This window comes from Falco cherrug, chromosome 8, assembly GCF_023634085.1.
Source record: "Falco cherrug isolate bFalChe1 chromosome 8, bFalChe1.pri, whole genome shotgun sequence".
Classification (NCBI taxonomy): Eukaryota; Metazoa; Chordata; class Aves; order Falconiformes; family Falconidae; genus Falco; species Falco cherrug.
The window spans coordinates 52,973,973-53,001,972 of NC_073704.1; the positions used below are offsets into that span (position 1 = coordinate 52,973,973).

General features: G+C 46.8%; 1 protein-coding gene across 6 annotated transcripts in view; it reads right to left on the reverse strand.

Annotated features, from left to right (window-relative positions):
• Positions 1-28,000, reverse strand: part of HTR4 (5-hydroxytryptamine receptor 4) — a 146,342-nt gene that overhangs the window by 40,442 nt on the left and 77,900 nt on the right. For all 6 annotated transcript variants that reach the window (XR_008733511.1, XR_008733510.1, XM_055718201.1 and 3 more), the window contains 2 exons: positions 22,797-22,950; positions 20,339-20,907 (listed from right to left, as the gene is read on the reverse strand). Coding sequence is in view for 4 of the 6 variants with exons in the window: in XM_055718201.1 (XP_055574176.1) it covers positions 20,339-20,907; positions 22,797-22,950 (723 nt within the window). In the remaining 2 variants the exon portion in view is untranslated. The remainder of the gene's footprint in view (positions 1-20,338; positions 20,908-22,796; positions 22,951-28,000) is intronic.

Genomic DNA, 28,000 nt, shown 5'->3' on the forward strand with positions numbered 1-28,000 from the left:
CGGCCTGCCAGTGTCTAAAGGGGGCTTATGAGAAAGATGGGGACTGTTTTTACAAGGGCCTGTAGTGATAGGACAAGGAGGAATGGTTTTAAACTAAGGGAGTAGATTTAGATTAGGTATTAGGAAGAAATTTTTCACTGTGAGGGTGGTGAGGCTGCCCAGAGCAGCTGTGGGTGCCCCATCCCTGGGATGCTCAGGGCCAGGCTGGATGGGCCTCTGAGCACCCTGCCCTGGTGGAAGGTGTCCCTGCCCATGGCAGGGGGTGGGAACTAGATCATCTTTAAGATCCCTTCCAACCCATTCTATGATCAGAGAAAAGGAAGAATGCAGGATGGACCACAGCAATGTTTCTCCTTTCCAGCACAGTACTGTTCAAGCAAGGAAAGAAAAAAATGCAGCTCAGCTGTGTCCTAAGGATTGCTGTTGTGCAAAACTTGCTTCAAAGCCTGTGCCTGTAATGTGTCTGTGTCTTCAGCTGGAATTAAAGTCCATCTGAAGACTCCATGGAAGGTGTCCCTGATTCTGCTATATGTGGAAGCAAACAAAGCTAAACTGAGCTTCTTTTAGAGCTAACATGTCTTCCTCATGGATAAAAGAAAAAAAGGAAAAATATCAGCTAGTCCATCTGCTAGTTAACTCCTCCCTCACTAACAGGATAACTTTCCGTTCTGCAGGAAGAAGGGGAAACTGTTGGAGCTGTTCTCTCAAAAATTCCATTTTCTGCAGTGAAAGTATGAGATTGAGGCAATTTCAGCCAGTTCTGCATCTGAATGTGCCTATGCCATTTCTCCTCCAGGGTCAGAATGGCTCTGTGCTTGAGAGTTAATTTATAAACAAGAAAATGCTGAAGCTCATTTTGATCCAAGTATATGACATCTGTGGAGGAAGTAGCCTGCCTCTTTATGACCAGATGTAAACATGTTATCACTCCCTCAGAATGATCTTTCAGGAAAAAAATGTACTTTTTTCTACAGACAGTGATGGCTGAGTCCCCCTGTGGATTTATCAGTTACCACTGACATCAGGGAAACCAGCACAGAGCTCTTCAGCTTCCAGAAGATATTATTTCTTCTCATCCAAACAAACTGGTCCACCCACAAACTTCTTTGCTGGTGGTCTGGAGCCCTGCAGCAGGCTCCTGCCAGGGCACGGTTACAGCCTCGTAGCGTCGCTCAGGAAAGCTCTGACTTTTAATGCAGATTAGCACATCGGTAAAGTTCAAATACTCTTCACAGTTGGATCTATTATGCTGTGCCTGCTCACCTATTGCCTCTGGTCTGTAAAAAGTTAAATTCATACAAAATAGCAGACTTTACTAGTAAAGTTCACTCTAGCTGCACACAGGTTATGGCCAGTCTTCCCTCCTCCTGGCATTGCACAGTGCAATTAATTACATTTAATGTGGAGTGTGCTAGTAACATTTTCTATGCTTCAGTGATGTCTTGGGAAGTTCATAGGTTATGAATTTGAAGTAGTTTATAGAATCTGAGACTCATTTAGGCTGGAAAAGACCTTTAAAACCATAGAGTCCAACCGTTAACCCAGCACTGCCAAGCCCACCACTAAACCATGTCCCTAAGTGCCACATCTATATGTCTTTTAAATGTCTCCAGGGATGGTGACTCAACCGCCTCCCTGGGCAGGTTCCAATGCTTGACCACCCTTTTGGTGAAGAAACTTTCCTAATATCCAATCTAAACCTCCCCTGGTGCAACTGGAGGTTGTTTCTTCTTGTCTGGTTGCTTGGAAGATGAGACCGACTCCCCCCTGCCTACAGCCCCTGTCAGGCAGCTGTGGGGAGCGATAAGGTCCCCCCGGAGCCTTCTCCAGACTAACCCCCCCAGTTCCCCCCGCCGCCCCTCCCAGCACTTGTGCCCCAGCCCCGTGCCCGGCTCTGGACACGCTCCAGCCCCTCCATGTCCCTCTGGCCGTGAGGGGCCCAAACCCGAACCCAGGGTTCGAGGGGCGGCCTCACCAGTGCCGAGCACAGGGGGACGGGCACTGCCCTGGCCCTGCTGGCCACAGGTTAAATTCAAATATGAATTTGTAAAATAGAAGGTGATTAATTTGCTTTGTACTAACTACTTATGTAGACTTTGGGTATAAGATGGCATGGATAAGAGCATCAAGAGAGAGGAATTTTTAGTAAATGAATTAACTGGATGTAACAGGAGAAATTAAAGAGTCGTTTTCAAAGAAGCAACAGAACTTAAAAACCTCTGATAGTGAAAGCTATTAGAAAATATGAAAGTGTTCCTTACAAAGGGTGAGGAATCTGCTCTGTCTCTAGAAATTTGAAAACAGATTTGGGACTCTGACACGTGTCAGTCACAGGTTCCCTCAGCCAGGAGTTACTAATCTTGCATGTTAAGATATGACTATTCTTCTGATTACAACACCTGCAAAATATGAAGGCTCATAGTGAAACTAGTCTTCAGATTATAGGATTTAGATGGTTTAACATCAGTAGTAAGAAAATACACGTACGCTTATCCTTGCAATGCAAGAAAAAATACTTCAGGTATTAAGGAGCTTGTACATCTCAAAGGAGAGGACAACACTTACTGTCTTCAGTAAGAGAAAGGCAACATGTGTGGTTCAATAAGCTCTTTAAGCAAGAGAATTTGTGTAATTTAATTAGCTTACAAGGGAGACACAGCATCAAAAGGAGAATCCAGAAAAATCACCTGTTGATAAGGTTGCAATCAATGAAGGCATCATATGGCAGGTATACATCTCATTGATAAAGATGCAACCATAAAGAACAACATAATAACAAGAACAAAGATAAGTTCCAAAACTGCCTCCTAAATATAGCTACCTAAATTTTAAAAATGCTGTCTTCTGTGATGGATGACAGTAACACTGAAGTAGCCTGTGGTAGCCAAAGAACAGAAAGAGTAATGCAAAAGTAAGGACTGGAAATCATCAGCTAATGCAGGAATAGCCTTACTCAGCCATATGTAATGACTGATGTAGTATTTGCAAGATATTACATACTCCCAAAGGCATACATAAAGAAATATTGCATCTTCAGTGGTAGCAAAACCAAGAAGAAAAACACATCTATATCAATTCACAGGTCAGGTCATGTATTCAAGATGCAAATGGATACAGAGCAGCAGATGTTAGCAGCTATAATCTTTGCTATGACAAATAAATAAACCCAAAAACCTCAAAATGGCCAATTTACTGTTTCAAAATGTGCAGTTTAAGATGGAAAGATGCTTACAGCTGACTAAGAACTGAAACCACGGGCAGATGAGCACTGCAGGCAGGCTCATAGCAGGCTTAGCAGGTTCCTGAATTTGATTAAACACGTGGAAGAGGCAGGCTGGCCCTTGCAGCCAGCCAGTGGTCAGAAATACAGGCAATGGTTAAGGATCCAAAAAGTGGCAAAATGGCAAAAGGCAATCAAATCACAGCAGATGTACTGAAAGTCCTTAACACCTTCCTGGAAATACCAAAGAGCTGGCCAAAATGTCTTGAAAATAACAGGGCTCTTCTCTCCCACAGACACACCAAAAGCCTCAGAAGCAGTTTGAACTACAGCAATGGGGAAGCTTTGCCACAGCATGAGTTGAGGTGGTGCGTATAATGCTTAAATAAATTCTCCTACAGCAATCAGAAAGGAAGAGGGTTATTGAAAAATGAAAAAGAAAAAAAGAAGTTAAACTAAAATTAAAATGCACTTAAACAATTAGCCCTGAGTTTGAGAGATGTCTGCTGCCACAATCAATAATAGCATATAACAGTAATTGCTTAGATTTATACAGCATTTCTAGCCCTAAGGCACACGGAGCTCTTTGCAAACGCTGATATACATTGTCTAAAAACACTTCAACTGATAAAACTTATTAATCTCTGGAGAGGAGGGAAACAGCCCAACACATTAAGCATAGATGTGCAAAGGTCTTGGTTGGGAGCTATGCAGTTGAAACAGAAGGGAAGCAGGTAGATAGTAAATGCCTATCCATAATGGAATTTATTCAGGTACCAAAATTAGTGTTAAAGCCTCTTTTGGCCCTCTGGAATGAATGGAGAGAGTCCCAAAGGACTTGGAAACCAATTCAGTATGTCAGTATGTATTATGAGGGATGTATATATTTACCTAAATGTAATTGTTTAAGTTGCGTTCAATTATTTAAGTGATATGTTTTTAACAGGTCTGGGCTTTGCCATGTGCGGGAGGAGATGTCAAGCAGCCCAGCTGCAGGGACCATAGTGCTATGGCCAGCAGTGTTCCTCTCTGGGCAATGTGTCCCAGCTCCTGGTGCGACAGCCGATGGACTCCTAAATACAGCTGGAAGGCAGATCATCTTTGTCCATCCCAACCACCATTCCCTGCACTAGCTCTTCAGCTGACCCTGTTTTCCCAACACAGGATACATTGCTGCTGAGAAGCTCAGCTAAATACCACTACGTGAGAGAGAATTCATTTTTCAGCAGCAGCTTTCCTCTTTAGGTGTATAAACCTGAATAAGACTTTAGCATTATGTCATTGATTCAGGATGCAGAGCTGGGATTAAATTAGGCAGTCCAATAATGTTGCTCCATATCGGTAAGGACTCAAGTGAAATCAGATTAGAGCTTTTCTCAACAGCTAATGCCCTGCTTTTTCACGAAGGCCTCCAAACCAATTAAAATTACCATTCAAATCACTTTGTGCAGATCAGGAGCTGCTTGCTTGTACTGGTAGGGACCTAGAAGGATGAAGTAATGTGTGGGAAAACTAGCCCATCTTTACTGAGTGAGTCCCACCAGACAGACGACTTTCCTATTTTGTCATGCACTCCCTTGCCGTTGCCCTGCACTATCATTTGCAGGAGAGGGGAAAGGAAACTTCGAGGAAAGCTGCAGATGCTGGGCAGGAGGGAAGCGGATGGGAGAACGGCAGTAGGTACCAAGGCTTTGCAGCGAGGGAAGGGTTTCTGAAGCCCTTGGGAGAGCACAGGCAGAGCTTGCCAGGGCTCCCGGTGGAAATTGTGTTCCTGTTCCAGGCCAGTGATTGCAAAATTCTGGGGGCACGCTGTTCATTATGCAAACTGGCTGCACAAAGCGGAGAGAAATAAGAAACAGTCATGCATGTCAAAGACCAGAGAGATTTAATTGGAAAAGACAACAATTAATGTAAGTTACTTAAAGTTTCCATTTGAATAAGAGAGACAGTGAAATGAAACCAAATAATTGCACAGAGAAGAAATGTTGACCTGCAGCAGCACTAGCCATCCTTGTGGCTTCTTTCCCTCTTCTGCTTTTCCTGATGGCACCTTCCTTCCAGCACCATCCTCCGACAGCACTGGAGGGGCTACCGTCAGCCGGACCGTCGCAGATCGCTGTAAACCAGACTGCTTTCCACTTTTCAGAAACAAGAAAAAGATTAAGAGAAGCTTTGCAGAGAGCAGCAGGGCTGAGCCAGGGGTTTGGTGACGTAGGTTTTGCTGGTGATGCATACGAAGACTGAGCAGGACGCAGGGTGGCACGGGCCAGCAGGCAGGTCTGGGGTTACTGGACTGAGCCCAGCTTCCCGGGATGGCCCACAGAGTAGATCCCCACTCTTTCCTGCAGAAAGGGCTCTCCCAGAAAGCGCCAAATCATATGGGTCATACTGCCACAGGGAGGTACCGAACCAGGGGCGAGGCATTCCCTGGGCAGATATCAACCAGGCCAACAAGCAGCAAAACTCAGACCAGAAAAGAAGCCTTAACTGGGATCCTACCCCACCAGAACACATTAATTGCTTTTGTTACGCAAAGCACCAGTCATGCAATTAAAAATAAACAAAAATGAGTTTTTTCAAAAATGCAAAAATTATATTTCAGTCACTTCCAAGCTCAAGGTGCCCTTTGGTGCCTTGGCTTCCCTACCAGAAACAAACCGATGCAGAAGTTCTGATCTTGAATCTTGTATTAGGCCAAATAACAAAAAGGGGTTTATCTTGGCTCTAATCTCCTTTTCCAATATACAGACATATTGAAAGAGATTACCTTACTAAAACTGAAGGAAACTGTGGTATTTTAAAACCCTAATCCCCTCTTTCCTCTGCAGGAAATAAGATAAATATCTTGATTTCACTCTGTACAATTACCAGAAGCTTTTCTCTTATCAAAAGTTCTCTTGGTGAGGCATTTTTTGAGCTGTGTACCAGGCTTCAGCAGGGTCCTGAGCACGGGCAAGCCACGTGCTTTTTGGGTAGAGGAAGGTACCAGCCTCCTGCGTCACAGGCTGCAGCGCAGGTGCCAGCATCAGGCTGGCAGGAGTGGAGTGGTCTGAGGGCAGGAGTCCCTGTAGGAGCTGGTTTGTACTGGGACAGGCAGACTGCTCCGGAGCTCAGCTGGCGGGTGGGACTGGTGTGCAGTCAAGGAGGAGCAGGGAAGGGGCGATGTGCCCATGTGCTGCCCCGCAGAGCCCAATGTGATGCCAGCAGCGCTTCGCCATCCCAGGGAGCCCGTGTGATGTTGAGCAGAGGAGGGGAGCCAAGGTCACCCCGTGCCCTTTCCCTAGACTTTAACCTTTTTGCAGAAGAATTGTGAAGTGTCAAAAGACACAAAAAAACCCCTTAAAACTGTTTAGCTTTAAGTTTAGCACAAATCCCTAGGAAAGAAAAAGCAGGGAAGGGGTGGGAGGAGGAACCTTACCCGAGGCTTCACAGATGACAGATGAGAGAAAAGAAATTAGTGTCTTGACTTCCTACCCTGGGGATAACCCAACCTCAATAAAAAGCTTATTGCATTTACTAATACAAGGAGAGGCTTCAGCAATAACTTTAGAAAACACCCATAATAAAAAATAAGTCCGCCCCCGTGCAAGCTGGAGACACGCTGCATGTGGTGGTGCTGGTGGCTGCTTCAGCAAGCACAGACATGCTCTGCCTTCCCAAACCGCAACAGGGGCCGAGCAGGGGCTGTATTTAGGCAGCGAGCACAGCTTCGGAGAAGCTCCTGACTACCACGTCTTGCCATTAGCTCCCACCCACACACAGCTTTTCCAGCTTCAATTAATGGTGCAAATCCTGCTCTTTATTTTCCAGACTGTGCTGGATTCTCTCTTCCCCTTTTGCAGCTCTTGGCCTTTGGGATTCTTTCTTCTGACGTTTGGATTTTCAATGACGCGGGAAGCAGCTGGTGCCCGTGATCACGGCGCTGCCTGCCCAGGGTGTTTGTGCAGCAGGAGCCCAAAGGCAACACCGTGCCAAGGAGCCGGCAGCTCCTACTCCGTCCCCTCAGGGTGACGTTACAGCACCACAGAGAAAGCCTGGAGATGTGACACTGTTAAGTAAAAGGGGCCCAAACCTCTGCTGGCACCAGCTCCTGCTGATGCACAACTACAAGCGTGGTGCATTTTTCACCAGCTGAAGCAATCAGCCAGGCTGTAACACTCGCCCTGGCTCTCTACCCTTTCCCCACCCCCCACCCCCCACCCCCCCTTTTCCTTTTTAACCCTTGTACTTCAACAGCGAGAAGAAAGCTGCTGGAGAATTGCTGAGAAGGTCAAGTGGCCCAAGGCTTGGCGATGGGAGCACCAGTGCAATGTGGGCGCAGGTGACTGGCATGGGAAATAGCAGGAAGGGGTGGGATGGGGTGGGATGGGAAGGGGAAGGGGCCCTTGCTGCACCTTCGCACCAGGCTGGCTGCGGCTGCTTTGCCGCCTGTACATCCCCGTGCATGCTGCCATGCTGGATGTATGTCCTGACCCTTGCAAATGCTTTTGCCCAGGGTGGATTCAGCCTCTGTGGCAGCACATCAGCCACCTGGAGCAGCCCTGTGTGCCACCAGCTGCCACATGTGCCCTGTGCAGTCACCTCCTTGTAGAAGTCAGGAGATACAGAAATGCACACATCTTTCTTCAGATGAGGGAGAGGGGAAAGGAAGGACAAGACAGTTGTGCAGATGATGATGTTCCATCTTTTAGTTTGTAGGTGGTTTAATGCTGCATAGAACAACACACAGCCAAGCCCTTTGCCATTTGTGCAACTCTATTTTTATGTACGGTGATAACTTCTGCTGTTGTGGAATGGCTAAACTCCCAGACCTAAGGGCTTCTCTGCTCTTGCATCCTTCATAGCAAACTGTGCAATCTCACCCTGCTCTTCCTGACTCAGCCGTATCTCCTGCTTGAGCTATCATGTACCTCCTGGTATTTATAGCTCTCTGTACCCTGCTCATGATCCTTCACAACTCCCAGTCACACTATTTGTGAATGCTACACTAGAAGGCTGTTACTGTGAAGAAGACTGATGCCAAGTTGTAAAATCATGCCAAGGAAGTTGAAACATAAGTTTGATTGTAAATATTGGCAAAGCTTCATTAAAAAATACAGGAAAGCTCCTCCAAGAAATGACAAAACTCTTTTTTTAGTTATTATTGAGTCTAATGATCTCCTGTATTTTTATAGAATACCTTTTCAGGTTTGCAGCTAATGAAATGTAAGTGAAACCAAATTATCTCTTGACTAAGATTAACAACATTAGCAAAGGAGAAGTCCTAGTAAGTGCTCTTCTCTAATTCCCCAGTCTGAGCCTTTTCCCTGGGACATGATTGTCCTCTGTACTATTTTTAACTACTTTGTCCAGTCTAGCTTTAAATGGCAGAATGAGATGAGATGTCTGTATGTACTGTACATGCTATCACACACCCACTCTGAAGAAGAAACTGGGAAATAAGAGCAAAGGCACAAAAGAAACATGATAAGCGAAGTAATGGAGGTTATTTCAAGGTCACTGAGAGCCCTTGTGCTGAATCGAATGCAAACCAATACACTCGTGCTCCCTCTGCTAATATTTCAGGCACAGAGGTGGAAGCTGTTTTCTCCTTTCTTGCACTCATCGCCCCACACCAATCTGTAACAGAACACTCTGGTTACTTACGGGGCCACACGCTGCTGAGAGGTGATGGGCTTAGACCTTGGTCCAGCCTGCCAGCTCAGTGCCACGCAGTGTCCCTCTGCTCCCCACCTGCCACCGCCTGCCCCTCGCTCATCCTAGGCACGGCTGCTGGCGGTTCTGGCTGCTTTCCCCTCGGAAAGTGTGTGGCACTCGGCAAAACGGTGAACGTGCCCCTGGCTGGGTGCCCTCAAGTGCTAGTACAACAAAGCAATGGATTGAAAGCCAAGGGGCTGAGGGCACCTTCATCCTGGAGACCAGGTCAGTCGACCAGCAGAGGCTCTTGTCATCACCCAGTATGTCCTGGATGACACAGGCTGCAGGTCTTCCCTGAACTCACTCTTGTGTCAGTATCCGTTCTCGAACTAGAGAGGTTATTACAAAGCCAGCCAGTCTTAAATCTCAAATACCTAGTGGTGGAAAGCTGCTCGTGATAACTACTTGTGATGGCTTACAATTTTCACTTTTAAAAATGAACACCGTGTGTCTAACGCAAGCTCGTGCACTTTAAACTTCCAGGTCTCTCCCTTGCTACACATCTGTGCGTTCGACGTCTGTACCACAGATGGACACTGTCTCTCTACCTTCTCTAGTACATGATAAACAGATCCTGTGCCAGGACTGCTTTGCTACTGCCTCTCTTTGGGACCCTCAACCACATGCCATTTTTCCCAGCCCCCTTCCAGAGCGCAGCACCCCACTGCCAGCCCTGCCGCGGCTGGGTACACGGGCAGCACCGGCTCCTGCCACCCTTCAGGCTCAGGATCAAGTGGGAGCTGCTGTTCAGCGTCGAAGCCTCTTTCACACTGGCTGTTTATTAGATTAGCCTGCGGTCTGTGCTCAAGCACGCCAAGAGGCACAGCTATAAAGGACCATGGTTCTATAACTCTGTGGAAACATTTTGCTTGTGCTCAGTTAACCAAATAATTCACAGTGCAGGGCAGCCCTGTGCTGCTCACTCTTACTGCTATTAGTCTTCTAATCTTGTGCTATCTGCGTATGTTATTAGCAATTATTTGTTTTTCTCTAGAGAGGAAATTAAAAGTAAACAGCTTATGGCCAAGACCTATTCCTTAAGAGTCCTAACCATCCACTAGAAGATGGTAATTTTATTACGATTTACAAACTATGGGGGTGATCTAGTTAGTACGTGCCATGCTGATATAGGTACCATGTCAAACATGTCACACCTTGCAAATTGCAACCTCATAAAATAAAATTAGTTTGGAGAATTGCGAGCTGCTTTTCATAACCTCATGTTTACCAGTGGTACAGACATTACTCTGTCTTTTCAGATTTTTTTATATTTATATTTCTAGATCAAACAGTCTGAACACTATCACATAAGAACCATGTCCTTCCTTCCTGTTGTCCTTCCTTTGTATTTATCTGTGGGTGCAATTCTGTGCCAAACCTGGATCCTGGGAATGAGACTTCTGGATAACAAACTGCTGATCCATAGGGATACCGTCTGAAAAGCCCATTTCCCAGCCAGTGGGTAATGCTGCACTGCGGCCACAGCCCAGAGGGGAACAGTGAGGTGGGAAGCACGGGAACCCAGACCATGAGGTCCTTTGGGAAACTGGCACAACTTCTGTTTCTCTCAATATTCCCTGGTGGATGCAAAATGAGCAGGATGAGGGAGAAAGCTGCACTTTACATAGGCAGTGTGGTCAGGTAGCAACAAGACTTAAAGTGGTTCAGATCTACTTCTGGTTTCCACAGGGGTCAGAATTAAGGCAGAAGTGGGGCTTTGTGTGGTCCTGAGGCAGTTCCCTGCTGTCACAGTCATACCATATAATGAGATTAATTTTGTAAATTCATCAAGCTACAGCTTGTTAAAGATTAGATGGGTTTTTTCCCCACCAGTCTTACTAAGAGGTTGTTTCAAACTGTCACTGCCATGATGCCTGGAAACTTTTGTCTAATTCCATGCTTAAATTTATTCCTGGCTGCTTTATACCCATTTGTTCTTGTGACAGCATTACTCCTTAGCTTAAATAATGCTCTCCCTTCACAGTCTTTACCCGCCTCATGTATCTACAGGCAGCAATCAGATCTCCTCCTAGCCTCCATTTTGCCAGACAAAACGAGCCAGCCGTGCTCGGGCTGTAGTACAGAGCCATGCAGGGATGCTCCTGCCGGCATGGGGAACTGATACTTGAACAGAAACTATTGGAGTAAAAACCACATCTTGAGCAATCTCTGTCTGCGCTGCCCAAAGGGATCAGCCCTGGGGCTGTGCCAAAATGAAGGAAATAGTCTTTGCCACCTCTGAAGTCACTGGTTTAAAATGTTTTGGTTGATAAAATATTTCATGCCTTGGGATGAAGAGCTCTCATGGGTTTCTCTCCTTGCTGTGGCTCTGTACAAGGCGCAAAGAACAGCCTCCAGGGTGACCCATGGAGCCACCAGCTCGATACCCTCCCAGCAGCGCTCATGCGGCGTGGGTGTAGTAGCATAGGGATGTGGCGATGTGGAAGATCACATGTTGTGATGGAAACATAGGAACTAAGTAGAAAACCGCCCACGAAGGGGCTGGCTCTGTTACTAGTATATAAGTGCCTGTGTCTTTCAATAAACTGCCATTTTGCCTTCCTCTCCATGAGAGTCTGAGAGCTGATGGTCCCTCAGGTGCTGCGCTGAGGTTTGGACACATCATAAGCTACAACACGTGGGCTATGCTTCTGGCCATGCCACGTGCTCTGCTTGCAGGCTCGTGATGGGGAAAGCGTGCAAGACTGATGCAAAGGGCTGCCTGACAGCAGTTGAGGATGTCACCATTGCTCGTTCAGGCACGTGCAGCTGATGAAAATTTACACTGCTGCAATTAAAGTCAAGTCTACCAAGATTTATGACTATTAAATGAAAAATTTCATTAGCTTATCTTGTGCCTCTTTCCAAGCACAGGAGGGTCCCTAAGGACAGAGCCGTTCCAGGCAGAGATGAGGACGTCCCTTCAGGTCCTCCAGCCACTGCTGAGGATGCGGTAATGCACCTGCAGGGTACCATCAGCTGAGGGTGGCTGCCCACAGGCCCGCTAATCAGAGTAATTTAATCACAGGAGCACGATGGTTTGCATGCAAACACAACATTTGCATCTATTTGCTAAGATGAAGCAAAATAATTCCCTGACATCAAGGACAAAAATCAAAATCCCAGCCCAAACAGCTACAAAGATATTAGCTGCACCCTAACAGTATTTCAGCAGCTTCTCTGAAAACAAAAATTATTTGTGTCTCTCAACAGGGGTTTTTCACTAAAGTCCTGTGAAAAAGAGTCATTACATTAAAAAAAAGCAAAATTTGCAGGGGATGGAGATGTCAGGGGATGTCATAATTTGTTGTGTTTCTCAAGCTTTTGCTCAGAAACTTCCTAAAAAGAGCTTAGTGAGGATGTGCTTTATCAGCACACTCACAAAGGGGTGACGTTCCTGCCTATTGGTCCCATTAATAAGGCAACTGCTGGGGAAATTACAACACACGTCCTAAAGCTTAGCAGCCTGTAATTGCTCCAAGTCTCACAACCACAGCAAAAAAAAAAAAAACAAAACCAAAAAAACCCACTGCTTACATTGTGCCTCCAAAATGACCTATGGAAATCCAGTGTGAAACAGGAAGCAATGAGGCAAGGAAGGAAAGGGCAGACCAAGTCTGAATGATCCCTCTTGGGGCTAACAAACTTGCCGTGAAGAAGATGAAGGAGATGAAGAAGACATGTCAAGCTCTGATCCATCCTGCAGGATCACTGAAATTCCCAGGCAGTTGCTGCCAGTCAGAAATTTTAACTCTAACGTCCTGATTTTGTTCTAAATAACTGTATAGCTTTGGACAGTAGAATTCTTTACAGAACGGAATTCTTTTCCAGATGATATGTTAGTGATAAGAAAAAGATCACAAAACATCTAGAGAAAAATCTGTCAAGTTTGTGTAAAGGGGAAAAAAAATTTTAGAAGGGTATTCATGTTGTAGTTAGTGCTAAAATAACAATAATAATAATAATAATAAAATAAATCAAAGGCGTGCATCCTTTGTGTTTAAAAACTAAGTCACAATGAAGATTCACTTCCACATCAATTTCAAATTTGGTCAAACCAAGTTAAAATAGCACGTTTGTATTGTTATCTTTTGTTCCCTTGCAAGGTCTGTCCGTGAGTTTCGTGCACCCAGGTGCTACCTACTGCTTGCCTATTTCTCCTTAAGAGCAAAACCAACCGACTTTCAGAAACTCTGGAAGAACCAATAAATAATGGATTTTTACCCTTCAGTAAATTTGATAATTTGGTGGAGCCTCCAGGCAGCCTGGCAAAGTGGATGAGGAATGCAAATAGCGAGCTTCGGAGCTGAGGGCAGTCAGGACACCCGGAGTTTGAACCCAAACCTTAATCTTTCACTTCTGGGCCACCTGAAGAACAGCGCCTTTTGCGAGTTTGTCCAAGAGAAGTTGGGCATGTACTGAAATATCTCATTTTCTTTCTTTTGTTGTTGTTTTTTTTTATAAAGCAGTACTGAAGCCCTTCCTCACCCAGCCTGGCTGGTTGGAGCTGAATAGCAGGTTCTCGCTGCAGCCCTTGCGCACTGCACTCTTCCCGACATCCCAAACAGAGCAGGGTGTAACACCTCCCTGATCACACCACCTGTAAGCATCTCCTGTCCAGAAGTAACTTCCCTCTAGGTTTCATAATTAGTCATTTCCATGAATGTGTGCATGTGCATGAGAGAAAAACACAAGAGGACACAAATATTTAGCATCACATAGCAGCAGCAGACCAAGGCTCAGATCCCTCTTCTGCTACCAAAAGGATTTTTAGAGACTTCAGCAGGGAGGGCTGAGATATTGTCCTGTGCCCGACCTGTCCCCTCGCACTGTGCCACGGTCCCTCCTTCCTCCATAACACTTCTGTCCGTGCCAGCAGCCACCACGCTGTCCCACGGGAAAGTGCGATAACGAAGGCGCGTGTCCCCCTCTTCTGAGGCTAAATGCACCTTTGCCGACAGAGCACCCATGTTGTGAGAGCTTTCAGCTTGCCAGACACCAAGGGATGGCTCTGCCTCGGGCGAGCTGGAGAAGAGGCACGGAGCAGAGGACAGGGAGGCTGCGCTAGTCGGGCTGGAGGCTGGACTGGGCTGGACTGGGAAAGCCCCACTGCTGGTGCCAGCCCAGGCTGCTTCTGCGGAGCGGTGGGAGCTGCTGGGGCTTTCTGACCCCCGGCAGCAAGTGTGTTATTCTGCCTCAGGAAGCTCTGCGGTCTCTGCTGTCTTAGTGCCTAAGGAAGGATGAGAGATAAGAGGAACAGAAGGAGGCAGAACAGGGGGAGGTATTTTACTTGTAAACCCAGATCCTTGAACGAGACCTGCCAGTACCACAAGACAGCAGCTCTGACTAACTCATCTCTCTGTTTTCTGAGTCAAGCTGCAACTGCAGCCCATGAAATCCCACCATCGCAGGCAAGACAGGATTGCTGCTCCATCCATGCCCTGTGAACGTAAGTGAAATGACCCACGCCGGGCACTGAACCTGCTGCATCATTCAGCCCATACTCACTGCCTGGATGCACAGGAAAACCACAGCACTCTTTAACCCAGCTCGTGAAGCCATTTCTGAGCCTGGGTGCTCAGGAACAACCAGAGGATTTGTAATGCCACAGCCACCAAATGTGCCCGTTGCCCTGAAGGTAACTCCACAGAAGGGGATGGTGCATGGTGGCACAGGGACATCTGGCCCGCTAGGATTTGTCCTGTGAGGAGGTGACTGAGCACTGATGGAGTTAACGACCTTGTGGAATTAAATCTGTTGAAAAGCCATGGCCATTCAAAATCATCTTTAAAAAGGCGCAGATTGCTTTGCTTCCACAGCAGCGGGCATCTGGGCATCCTGATATGTGTTTGCTGCAGGTGGCACCCAGGATGCCGCTCAGGCAGGGGGGTGCTCCGCATTGGGGTGTTGGGGAGAACCCAGGAGCATGGGGACATGGGGCTCTGAGCTGGCAGCCTTGCAAACCCAGGGAGGTTTCAGGATGGCTGCTCGTCTTTGTGAAAAGCTACCTTGTAAACAGAGGGGTAAAGTCTCTTTAGCTTACTCATTGCTTTAAAGCTGCACAAAGTCATGCAATGCCTTCCACCCATCCACCCTGCCTGTACATAGTGGCCTCTAGCCCAAAGGCTCCTCTGCTCCTGGCCACGAAAAGGCAAGGAGAAAGGAAGAGCTCCTACCTGCGCCTTTACAGCCTGGCAATAGCAACAGAAAGCTAAACCCCGGCGCAAATTTGCCCTCAAGCCCCAATCCTTCTGCCAACCCCACACATCAAAACCCCTGCAACAGGCGGGTCTGGCTGCGCTCAGCAGGGCAGCGGGTGCCCAGGGCACCCGTGGAGCTCCCTGCGCTGTGCCCACGCCGCCAGCGCCGCGATGGGTCTCCCCTCAGACCACAGCAGGCGTTTCACAGTATGCACGTGCCAGGGGGGCACCCAGCATCCAGCTCCGCAGGAGGGATGTCAGGGATCGAGCCATGGGGCAGGACCCAAGCCAGCTGCTGCATCACCTGCTCCACCAGCAGCCAGGAAGCACTGGGGCTCACCGCCGTTCTGCAGATTTACTGGCACAATTACTCATCTTCCCTGCAGGGACCAGTAAGACTCCACAGTGGTGCTGGCAGTGTTGCGCACCATGATTTACTGCGTGCTTCTCCCCACCTTTGGTGCACCTTCAGAGTGCTAACATGAGTACGGGCTGATTTAATTTTGTATTTATGAAGACTTTGAGCCCCCAAGGTGCATGCTTTTTTTTTTTTTTTTTGCTTTTTTTTTTCCCCTACTTTGTTGCACTTGGCTCTTCTAAAACAAAAATCGGGATGTGTTTTACTTTGGAGAAATAAATTGGCATCAGCCCTGTCTGAGAAGACCTCTCTCTACAACGGAAAATGAGTAAATAAACCACTCACTAGCTTTCCCTGAAGAGATTAATACACTGCACTGTGCTAAACAGTGCACTTCTGAGGAAGTGGGGAATATACCAAAGTGACCTCCTTGACCCAAACATTCCACAGTTTGTCTACTCTGATCATTGCTCAAATAATATATTTTACCCAAAGCCATCTTCGCTGTGGCAAAATTTTGGAACTTGTTTTATCCAAGAACCCAAGCAATGCTGACCCGGGTTCCCATCCACTCATGCAGTACAAGAGTTTAATGATTCATGAAAGCATGAGCTTCTTGTTTTGTGTTTAATAAATATCTATGCATGACAAAAGATATGCAAGCAATATGTTTAAAGGGGAAGACAGCACTTCTCAGATGATTTTGGCATTTTGCTTTCAGTCTCATGGTACACAGAACTCCTGAACACATGCTATAGCCATCCAGAAACCCATATCTATTGCAGTTAATTATTGTACTAATTTTTACCATACGTTAGTTGAGTGCTCATTGTAAATTCTCCTATCCACTCATTTTCAGAATGATTCCCAAGCCCTTTCAATGAATGATATTCCAAACCATACATTATTAAAACTATGAATTGCAAATATTTATAATGAATTACACAATTTGTGCTGCAGCCAGAGAAACAAACCTTTGTATATGACATGTGAGTTGCAATCTCAGCCATTGAAAAATGAATAGGGTATGAATTTCAGATTGTAGCCACACCTGCAGATTTCAATTCACCATTTCCATGTGTCCTGCCTGGATTTTGCAGTGGATGGTACACATCAGAATTGAAATAGGTGAATATCCAGGGGTAAAAAAGGGGGTTCTGGCAATTCCTACACTTTGCAGAAAGCAAACCTAGAAAACAGGCAAATGAAATTTTCCTTTCAAAGCTGAATATTTAATTTTAATCTCACATATAGACCAAGCTCTAACTCCAGCTCTAACCAAACCCTATCTCCTGGCTGCTCACAACATCTCCAAAACACATTTTGCGTCACTTTTTACTCTGCCCAAGGAACAGGTGTCTCCCGCACCAGCTGATGGACAGTTCAAGAACAAAATGGGTGCCAGGAAATCCTTTCCTCATCTTCTGGTTGTAATTTAAGGATAAAAGTGGGTTTGTTGCCAGGGGATTAAGAAAGCTGTGGTTACCCTCATTCCACCCCATCGCCACTGTGGCCTCAGGTGAGCTGTAAAAAGCCTCTCCCTGCCTGGGTCCCCCAGAGCACCACAGCCTTCACAAATCACTTGAAAAATAAATTTTAAAAAAAAGAAGGAATGAGAACTGTCTCCCAAGCAGTCTCTCAGTCTGCATGGGGTGAGGGCGTCTGCCTCTTCTCACTGTCGTGTTTTATTGCATTCTGCTCCTCCTTCTTCTTTTTTTCCCATTCCTAATATAAATGTGAAAAATCCCAAAATGAAAATGTCAGAACATTTTGACACTAAAGTTATCAGAAGAAAAAAAGAAGAAAAGCCTTCCCTCCCTGGAAGGTACTCTCACAGGTCCGACACATCCAAGAGCAAGAGCCTGAATTTTAATAGTGACAAACATATTCTTGCTCTTGCAAGTGCACCGATGAGACGATTGTGAGCAAGGACAGAAAGGTTTGGACAGGTAGAGCTGAAGGAAAGTTCAGATCTTCTCAAGACTGGAAATGGAGAGGAGTTAGAAATCCCAGACCTACTGTCTACCCCTCCTGACTCCCTTTGAAGCCAAATGACTCACAGCAGTTTGACACAACGTTGCAAATCCCTGCGGGTTTTTGGAGTGGAAGTCTGCCCTAGATTCAGCGCAAGGTCTGCCCTTCTCTTCATTGCTCTCCCCGCCAGGGTGCAAAAAGCAGCTGTAAAATCCCACTTGCACAACTTCCCCATTTGCAGAAGCTCTTGGTCTGGAAGAAACAACTCTGAGGTTGGAAAAGAAGTGTGTGAGCCAGGTCCAGCCCCTACGCAGCTTCCAGTTCAGGTGGTGTGAAGCCAGCCCATACAGGAAGCCTTCAGTATTTCAGCTGCTGGGCACAAACCCCTTGCACTTCCAAGCTAGTAAAGAAACGTACGTTGCATCTTGAGGGAACCTCACTAAATCTCTCTTCCATCCATGCTGGTCCAACCCTTTTTGCACTTAAGAGAGAAGCAATGAAGAAACAAAAATTCCTCGAGTGAGATTAACTATCCAAAGACTACAGTTAGTTGGTTTTGCTTTAATCCCCACACCTCTATCATCATCAGTGCGTAATCTGCACCAGGGAAAGAAATGATGCTTTTCTTATCAGTTACAAAGCTGAGGAGAACAGAAAATAATTTCCCTCTGAAGTGCTGATGTGCAGAGCCGCATCCCTCCAGCATGCAGAGGGAGGAGGGGATGCAGCAGTGGGAAGCAAGTGCCTTCTGCAGAGCTACGGCAATATGGCAAGGCAGGAGATGATCTGACTTGTACATGTAGCATGTTAGAGTGGCAACGCACTCTTATCCATAAAAGTACTCATAAAAGCTAGAAGTGGAGAAGATGCCCTGTGCAGGTTTGGTTCTCACAGAGCCTTTTGCAACGGCTGTCACACTTAGACTGACAGGGTTGTTACACATTTCCATGGCTAATTTCTATGTGGGATGTAGTACAAGTGGGAGGGAGAAGCTGGAAATGAGGAAAGCCTGGTCTCAGCTCCATGGTGGGAGTCACCATTTATTGCAGCCCACCAGAGCCTCCCCAGCTGGCCAGGGCAGCCAAGGCCATGGCCACCTCTAGCTTTGGGGGAGAAACGACTCTTCGCATTTGCTTTGGCTACCATAGGGTCATCGGTGCCTTTAAAAAGAGTCTTAAAACGGGAGTTGTCAGCACCTCAGGGACACTCGGCAGAGAATGAAGGCAACCACCAGCAGGCCAGCCCTCCTGGAGGTGTGCAGAGCCTCCTCGGCTGCTCGCTTGGGAGCCCGTCTCCACTGCTCAGCATCCCCAGGGCAGTGCTGGCCTGAGCCTGCCTGCCCCACAGCGCACAGGCAGGACGGTGATGTCTCAGAGAGAGAACTTAGTGCAAAAGCAGCGAGACAACCTGGAGACATGGGGAGTCACCGGCATTGCCCTCTGCAACACCTGGAGGTCAAATGTCCACACAGACCAAAGCAATTTGCCTTCAGGGCTGATGTGCTCCCTTGCCCTCTGCAGCTCCAGCCCACACCTAAGAGGCTTCCTGTCGTCTCTCTGCCTTGTGTACTTAACAAAAAGCATTTTGTTGCTGTGCTTAATGGCTAGAGCAGACACCACTCTCTCTTTCTTTGTGCTGAGGCCACCAGGCTGGCCCCTGCACCGGCTGGGCACAGTTGTGTGAGGGCAGAGCCACCGTGGCTGAGCAGGGACAGCAGCCAGCTCTCCCACCCCACGCAGGGATGCGTTTCTAGCGTTCACCCCTGCAGCTCCCCAGCCAGACACGGCTCACCAGCTGCGGGATGGAGAGCTGTGCCCAGCAAGGGCTGCTCCCTGCGGCAAACCAGCAGATCAGGCTCAGCTGGGAAGTGCTCAGTGTCTGATATAGTCTCCGTGTGGGTCCAGCTCTGAACACAAACGTGGTTACAGAGTCCATATCTGCATGTGAAGCACCACGAATACCTCTACCAAAAGAACCACATCTCCTCTAGACGGCTGCATAGAAACACCCATGGTTTTACTCAGACTGCAGTTTGTGCAGATACTACAGGAGATGACTGTTCTCCCTGCCTGCCTCCCACTGCTCTGTGTGGTGAGAAAACAGCAGAGGGTGTCTCATAGCACAGAGCCCTCCGAACCGCACAGCCCACACGCTCTCCTCTTGTGTGGTACTCGGTGAAGGGTGGGCTGTGTGTGGACCCTCTGGGACGCCAAACCACCCATGCCCTGCAGGCCCTGCGACGCACGCTCACCCCCAGAGCTCCTGCACAGCAGGGTGCCGCTGCCCTGCGCAGGGGCAGGCTTTGACCAGGTTACAGTAAAAGGCAGGCACCCCAGCATCTTCTGGGCTGCTGAAACAAGATGGCAAGCAGCCCTCCTCCCAGAGAGCCACTGAGGTGCCCCAGCGGGGTCAGCATGATGGGGGGAGTTCATCCTTTGCCTTTCACCAGCTCAGAAGATGCAGCTGGTGTGCCTACAAAAGCAGAACATGATAAGGGGCAATGGAGGGGTATCATGATGCTTTTCCGAGAAAAAATAGAGCAGGCAGCCTACCCCAAGGTGCCCTCCTGACCCTGTGGGGTCCAGCTGTTCCCCTCAGACCGAACAGCAGGACTTCCCAAAACATACACACAACTTCTGCATTCTCCCAGCTCTTGCCTCAACACACCTCTGGAGAAACTGCACATGCCAACACGTATCTGTCATCTACAAACCCAGGTCTGTCTGAGCACCCTGAGGATTTCTGGGTGCTCCTCTTGCTCTCTCCCTTTTAAATATTTAATCAGTCAGATATTTCAAATGCAAAGCAAAACCAACCCTTTATGAAAACTCTAGAGAAGTACTCTCTCGAGTGATCCCAGGCATGTTGCAGCGTCTGAGAAACACTCACCTCAGTACATGAGTTGATCCATTTATTGTGGTTGTGGAACAGGGAACCGTCTGCCCCAAGATGGAAGGCCTTCGGTATCGTTCATCACCACAACACAGGATGATGAGGAAGGCACGTCTGAAAGACTTGTTCAGGAAGGCGTAGAGGAAAGGGTTCAACCCTGAATTGATGTAGCCCAGCCACAGGAAAGCTGTCCACAGCTTCCCCGGCACCGTGTAGTTTATGAAAGGGTCCACTATGTTTGTGATAAAGAAGGGGGCCCAGCACAGGCAGAAGCACCCCATGATGATGCACAGGGTTTTGGCAGCTTTGGTCTCAGTCTTCATGCGGTGCGTGCTGTGCTGGTCGGGGTGGTGCTGCCGGCCATCGGTGGGGGCCCCCGCACGCTGCAGCACCCGGATCTGGCGGGCATGCTCCCTGGCCGTGACGTAGATGCGGTAGTAGGCCAGCACCATCAGGAAGAAGGGAATGTAGAAGGCCACCACGGAGCAGGTAATGGCGTATGGCTTGTTGACCATGAATATGCAGTAGGTGGAGTTGGAAGCCTTGTTGAACTGCCTTTGCTGAATCTGGGGCGAGGGAAGGAAGGACAGGGGCAAAGAAGAAGGAGAAAAGTTCAGCACTTCTCCTCCAATACCAGCAGTGGGTTTTCCAGGACACCTCACCACCATTTTCTGATTCTCCCTCCTCCCTCCCATCCGCGGTACCTGCTTTACCCACCGCTGCCACTCCTGCCTGTGCTCACACCATGGGCTCTCTAGCCCTGCTGGACCAGCCCATGTTGCAGCTCTGGCATCCCAGAGCATGCCTCAACCTGGCCAGTGGAATCAGCTCAGCTCCCCAGTTCAGACACAGCAGCGTAACCTCACTCTGCGCCATGCTTTTTTGCAGTGCTCACTGCTCTGCTCATCAGGGTGTAGTTTTACCCCAAGGATGTCCCAAATTTCACCCAGCCGAGTCCCACAGGAACACTAAGGAAGGAGCAGATGGACAGGTAAGGGATGGGGCTGCAGCAGCTGGAGGGCAGCTCCAGACTGGGGTGCAACATTGAGCTGTGGCTCACGCAGGGGCTGTGGGCAGCAGCCTGGGCAGGAGGCGTCTGCAGGTTGAGATCTGGTCAATGACTTGTGACAGAGGCAGACAGCAGATGAAGAAAGGGGTCTTGCATGTGAGTTTGGGGAGCAGGCGGCAGAACTGGGACAGACGGGATTTCTCTGAGGCTCTTCTTGCTACAAAACAACGTCACTGCAGGTGCACTGCAGGCTTATAATTTCTGGTGCTTATTTCAACACCAGAATAACACCATCTCCTATTTAAAACTCTAATATCAAAATTATTTGATTGGGCATGTAAGGACGTTTAAACTAAACTATGAAGCATTTTCAGTAGGTGATGTTTGAACCCTGCACCACCTCTCAGCATGCAGCTACTGAAATCTGCACGGTGAATGTCACAGCAAGTTACAAGGAAGGGCAGGGCTTGCACCAGTGTTTGGAAAAGCTGGGTGCCGAGTCTTTTCTGAAAAGGCGGCGGCGGCAAGGAATCAGTGGAAGAAATCAGATAACTGACACGGTTTGTTAAACAAATAAAATGCACCTCCCCTTTCTACCAGCTGCATGTCCTGAAGGTGCTGGTCTGGAAGCAATTTTGGCTTTATCGCCTTGTTCAGAGGCTTGGCAGCTTGCACCTGTTATTCTCCATGAGCCAAAAAGTATTCATAGCTCCTTGACTGAGACTTGGCATAGAAGATGTCACATCTCTTTAAACAAGCTTTACTAAATAAGGTGTTTTCACAGTTTGCCATTTTTAATTCCTGCCTCTCTACACTGGAAGGGGAGCAGATCTGCAGCTCTGAACTCCTTCCCCTGTAGATGGGATCCTGCAAGTGAAGCCAGTCTGCGGTGGGGAACATTGACACCTGCTGCAATGACTCACACAGGGTAATTTCACCTTCTCCCCGCCTTCAAGGCTCACACCAAGACAGGGGATACAGATGGAACTGGCCCAAAGCACCATCCCTTTTGGAGAAGTCTGGGCTTCCTAGCTCTCCAAAGATTGCTAGCACGGCAAGGAGGGACCCTCGGGCTGAGCCGGCAGTGGTCAGCATGGCCCCAAGAGCTGCAGAGGCCAAGGGGAACCAGGGATTCCCAAGGTGCCCATCGGGAGCCAGCTGGGGCTTGGATAGTTTCCAAAGGACTACTCACTGAACTGATCAGTAGACGGGGGTAAAATCCTCTCCCAGAGCCACCACTCTCTTTGTGTCAGTTCTTCCACGAGAGACATTTCAACCCCCCTTAAAGACATCCTCCAGAAATTCAGCAGCCCCTCTGCATCGATAACAAGAAGTTTCTCCTTCAGCCTCTCTTGCCCTCTTTTCTCTGAATATTGCTTTTTAAAGAGGAATATACAGCACCAAATATACTTGATACCAGGTCGGTGTACCGCCTTAGCTACTCACCAGATCAATGATGCCAATGCTATTCCAGCCTTGCATGATAGGAAGGAAAGAAATAAATGTTGGGATTACCCAGCACCCTCCAAGCATTACAGCAATGCGCAATGGAGTCATCTTGTTCCTGTAAACCAGAGGTTGGCAGCAGATAGCATAGTACCTGCAAGGAGAAAAGCGAGAACAGCCATCATCAAAGGAGACTTCCAACTCTTCTAAAAATAAAACTGTAAAGCATTTTCTCCAGCTTGTTTCTCCTGCCTTTCAAAATAAGAGAAAAAAAAAAATGAGCCTACAGCCTATTTCCACTGACTGCCTCTCACACAAGGAACTCGGGATATTTTCACAGCATGAGTAAACAAGGTTTCATAGTGCCTGGCAGGGGAAAGCCAGTATTTTCTCTTTTCCAGCTAGGGAAAATGAGGCATAGCTTAATGCTGCGGTTTGTCTGAGGTCGCAGAGCAAGGGAGTGACTTCACACTCAGCCTTCCTCTCCCTCCTTACTTAGTCACAAAGCTGTCTGCACCCTCCTTACCGTGATGAATGAGTACACCTTCCTTCCATTTAGCCATAACTGAGTAAATATTGGGGTTTTCCTAACTGCAATGGACATTTATTTTGACAAGACTGCAAAAGCTGTTATTGCAAATTAACAAAGTGCTTCAAAGCTGTGAAAATATCAGTAAAATGAAGTGTGTTTTTCCGTAACCAAGCTCCTTTTCTACCTCTCAGGAATCAGCCTCTTCTCTGGCTGGGCTTGAAACTTCTGCCACAAAGACAGGGCAAATGTCTGCATGGGGCTTCTCGTCTTTTCATCATCAAGGGGACTTGCCCTGCACGCTCCTTTCTCCTCCTGATCCATCCAACATATTCATAGTACAACAGGTCCCCGCTCTTAAAACAACAACTAGTTCTGAACTAGAAATTTCTTCTCAAAACGATAAAAAATCGGATCTCCCGTTTGTCTGGTCCCTGTGCTACCCACCTGCTAGCAGATTTCTACATCAGGAAGCTGTATCGAACCTAAACCTGGAAATCTCATTGCTCTGAAATTAATATATGCCCATAAGCATAGCAGATGAGCAACCATATCATCCTGGTGCAGATTTTTGGTGGTCCTGACCTGAAAGTCTCTTTCAGGTTCCAAATTAATTATTTGTGACCCTTAGATTTTTGGATTTCAGCTCAGTGTGTAGGAACAGGCCAGTACTGATGCTCCCAGAACTGCAACAGGGAACCAAGGTCCAGAGACACAAGAGCCCATAAATTCTCAGGTCTTCTAAATAACCAACTCTATCATTCAGTTATGTGCCTGATTAATACATTTTCTTAGTGAATGAATAATGATCAGCTGGCAGATGTCATTTCCAGATGGGGTAAGCACAGAAATGATGCTGTACGGCGCCCCATAGGAGATGAGCACTGCATTGAACAAGTGGCCGCAGTTCCAATAATTATTTATAAAGGGAACGAATGAACTCCTGACAGGGATTTTTTTGAGTCAAGCCCCAACATCAAGGTATGATGTGTACGTAGAGAGAGCCTCACTGCTGAATGCCAGCAAAAGTCGATTTTATGAGGTTAGCAGAAGCTTGAATTAGAAACATTAAATTAGCAAACACAACTACCGCTGGACCACTAAACTGAGATGCCCATCAGAATTTCTAAGTGCCAGCAGCACATTAGACATATGTGAATGCACACATGCACATGTTTTATTCGTATGTATTAGAAAGACGTCCTTGAGGTGCACAATTTAATTCACCAAGATTTGAGTGGGAACCAACAGTTTCATGCTAAACAGGCACAAAAATCTAAGGATTTATGAATTTTTTTAAGACCTTTTTTTTAAAGTCATGTGGCGTCAACTGAATTGCTATATTTTGATAAAATCAGATGATATATTCCACACAAAGGGTTGAAATAATATCAAAGTGTCAAAAGAAAACATTTTTTACAAGTCTCTTTGAAACAAGATTCAAAATGTCACAGGGGGAAAATGTTGAAACAAGCATTCAACTATTTCAATTTCATTATTTCTACGTTCTCTTCTGGTTTCGTGAGTGCATGAAAATCAGCCTGTTCCTCTGAACAGTTTCACTTGCAAAGAAATGGCATATTTGACAGTAACTGTTCCTTCAGAGCACAGGGCTGATGTCCCTCCCGCCCAGCCATGGCAGTCCGTGGGTCTGGCTCCTGTCCCCCCCACCACGGCCCTCCCAGCCCGCCCACAGCGGGGAAGGAGAAGCTGGATAGTTTACAGGAACAGGGTTTACTTAGTTGTGGAGCTTGCCGTCTTTGGGTCATGACTTCAACGAGCGAGGGTATCCAGCCTCGAAGATACGCAAAACCCAACCGGGTAAGGCCCTGAGTGACCTAACCAAAGCAAGACAGATTTAAGCTTGAGTTGGCCCCTGGTTTGAGGGGAGGGCTGGATCAGAGACCTCCAGAGGTCCCTTCCACCCTACATTTTTCTGAGTCTATCAGACAATGAGGACCATCGTGGTCAGATGTCAGCATCTTAATGATTTCAGAGGATAGAATAAATATTTTCTTTGTTCCTAGGATAACTACCCTCCTTGTGACAACTACAATATGTTTGTGTAACCTTGTCCCGTGTTGCTGCAGCTTATTGCTTTTGGATTTCCCCCTGCTCTCCAGATTTCCTTCCCCTAGGAAACAAACTGACCTTTGAATTCAAACAGGTATTTTCGGTGATGTTTTTGACTGCTTATTAGGACAGATGGTGCTTCTCTTGCATTACCTGCAACCGCTCTTCAACTCCAAACACAAGGGAGATATAATCCGGCATATTTAACTGTTTACTGCCTGAGAGACACCTACTAGTAAGTGCCACCCAGTGCTGGACATCAAAGGATTCCTGTGACATGCCTGATGGCAAGTTACGGCAAGTCACAAGAGACGACATTTATTTGCAGAAAGGGCAAAAGAAGAAATTCAATAAATAAACAGAAAAGAACAACCAAGAAACCAGCTACCATTTCACAAGCTGAATAAGCAAACAGAAAAGGAAAACCACGATGCTGTGCTAATTAACTGCAGCAGGAAAACAATTCTTCCAAGCAGTTTGAGTTATTACATTTCTGTACTTCTATCTCTCTGCAGCTGACAGCATTACACTGACTTGTACATGCTATTAAAGGCCATTAGAGTAAAAATTATGCCTGTAAAAATGACATCTTAAGCTCTCATATTTCTTCCTTCCCAGTGATTCAGCAGCAATTTTCCTCCACTTACATGTCAAAAGATTATTATTTTTTTTTTTTTAATTTTTCTTTTTTTGCTAACTGCTGCTACTGTGATTTCCCTTGTGTTCAGAAAGCTGAGCTGCATTCCTCTTGCCCTACACTGTTATCAGCAACAAGGTTCTGCAATCAGAGTGCGGGTGACAGTTTTGCTAATGGCAAAGGAGGCAGCAAAGCCCACCGTCCACTTTTCCAAAGCTCAGCAGGATTTTCATTCAATGGCCCTGACAGTCAGATAATTGAAATCTCTGTATGCTAACAGAAGTCATTGAAGTCACACCAATTTTTGCAGTAGCTGGTGATTTGATGTATGTGATGGTTGAGGCATTTAAGCAGCTATTTATTCACTGAGAAGAAAAGTAATTATATCTCTAGGATTATCAATAGTTTTAGTCAAAAGCTGAAATAAAGGCATTTTTTTATTTTGCTTCTCTGCTTCCTTTAAAGCTAAAGCTGTTTTCCTCTGCTCATAAAGAATATCTATTATTTACTGGTATGACAGTGTGATGGATGAATATAAAGTGTAATACATACACATGATTAATATGATGTCCAACTTTAATTAAATAATAATTCTTACTACTCTCAGCCAAGACCCATGTTTCTGCAGTTCCTTGAAAATGTCCCTGTTACCTACAGCAGAGCAGATGACACGAAACACACCCTCCCCTCCACCTCTGTTATGACATTCTTTGCTGAAGGGGAAATACAAGAATCCCTTCCTGGAGCTGTAGATCTTCCAACTAGCTCCATAAAGCAAAGGTTATTATAATACTTTTCCTTTCCCATATTACACATTTGCCACATGAATGAATCAAGCGCTAACAGTTTAAAAGATGGCTCAAAAGAAGAAATCCATAGCTCCTATGGTCTTCCTTACAGCTCTTATGGCCACTGCAGATATGTCTGCCTACTGAGGGTTTGTGACCTGCCCAGCATCACTTGGTGGCTCTGTGACACAGTGCAGTGGCCCGACTCTGTCTCAAGGAACATAAATGTGATGCTCCCTGGTCTTCCAGTAGAAGTTCCAGCAATATAGGTGTAGAGGGGAACTGATTAGGGCCACGTGGATCAGTTCCCAAAAGCAGAGCCCTTGCGTTACAAACACTCTCCCAGCACCTCCAAGGGGATGCGGGTACACTCCTAACTGGTTCACAAAAGCTATAAAAACCGCGCAGATTCGGTGAGTCAGTGCCCCAGTCTGCGGGGTGATCTCCTCCACGCTCCTACAGGCATCACCAGCAGGAGCTGCTGCAGTCACTCCTATACACAGCGTTCAGGAGCTGTAAGATCCAAATGTTTTATCCTTTCCCAACAGGACTGGCGCTTTGCCTGCCGCCAAGCTCCTCTTTACAGTCAGTGCTATGCGTAAAACCAGAAAGCAGATATAAACGCTTGGTGAACTGTACATCAGCAACACATTTGTACCTAACAGCCTTCAGCACTTTGGGTGGAGAAGACATAATATCACATTCCTCGGCAGCAGGATCCATGGACAGCTTGCCTAATGTTAAACTTGTGTATATGTGACGACAGGAGATGGCAGATAAGAGGGAAGCTGTGAAGCCAAAGAGAAAATAGACAGAAAATGAACCTCAGTTATAGTCTTGCCTTGTATAACTGAACGCTGAATCCGCTGTGTCAGCCCAAGGCTTTCATGGAAATGTAAGTGTTGTAAGTCACGGGTGTTTGTTGTTGCCATTTTGCCTGTATGAAAAATCCTACACATACATGCACACACATGCATGCACACTCCCTGTATCATGCCCTGCCTTTCCTCCAAGAAAAAAAATAGGAAAGAAAGATTCTTGGAAAGCACATCAACTTTTAAATGATAACACCTGTAGTTATTACAAGTTTATAGCTTCTGGGTTCTTGTAAACAAAAAGAGAAGACTAAGACTGAGGAACAGCATTGCATCCCAACACACTGGTGACCTAGATCTGA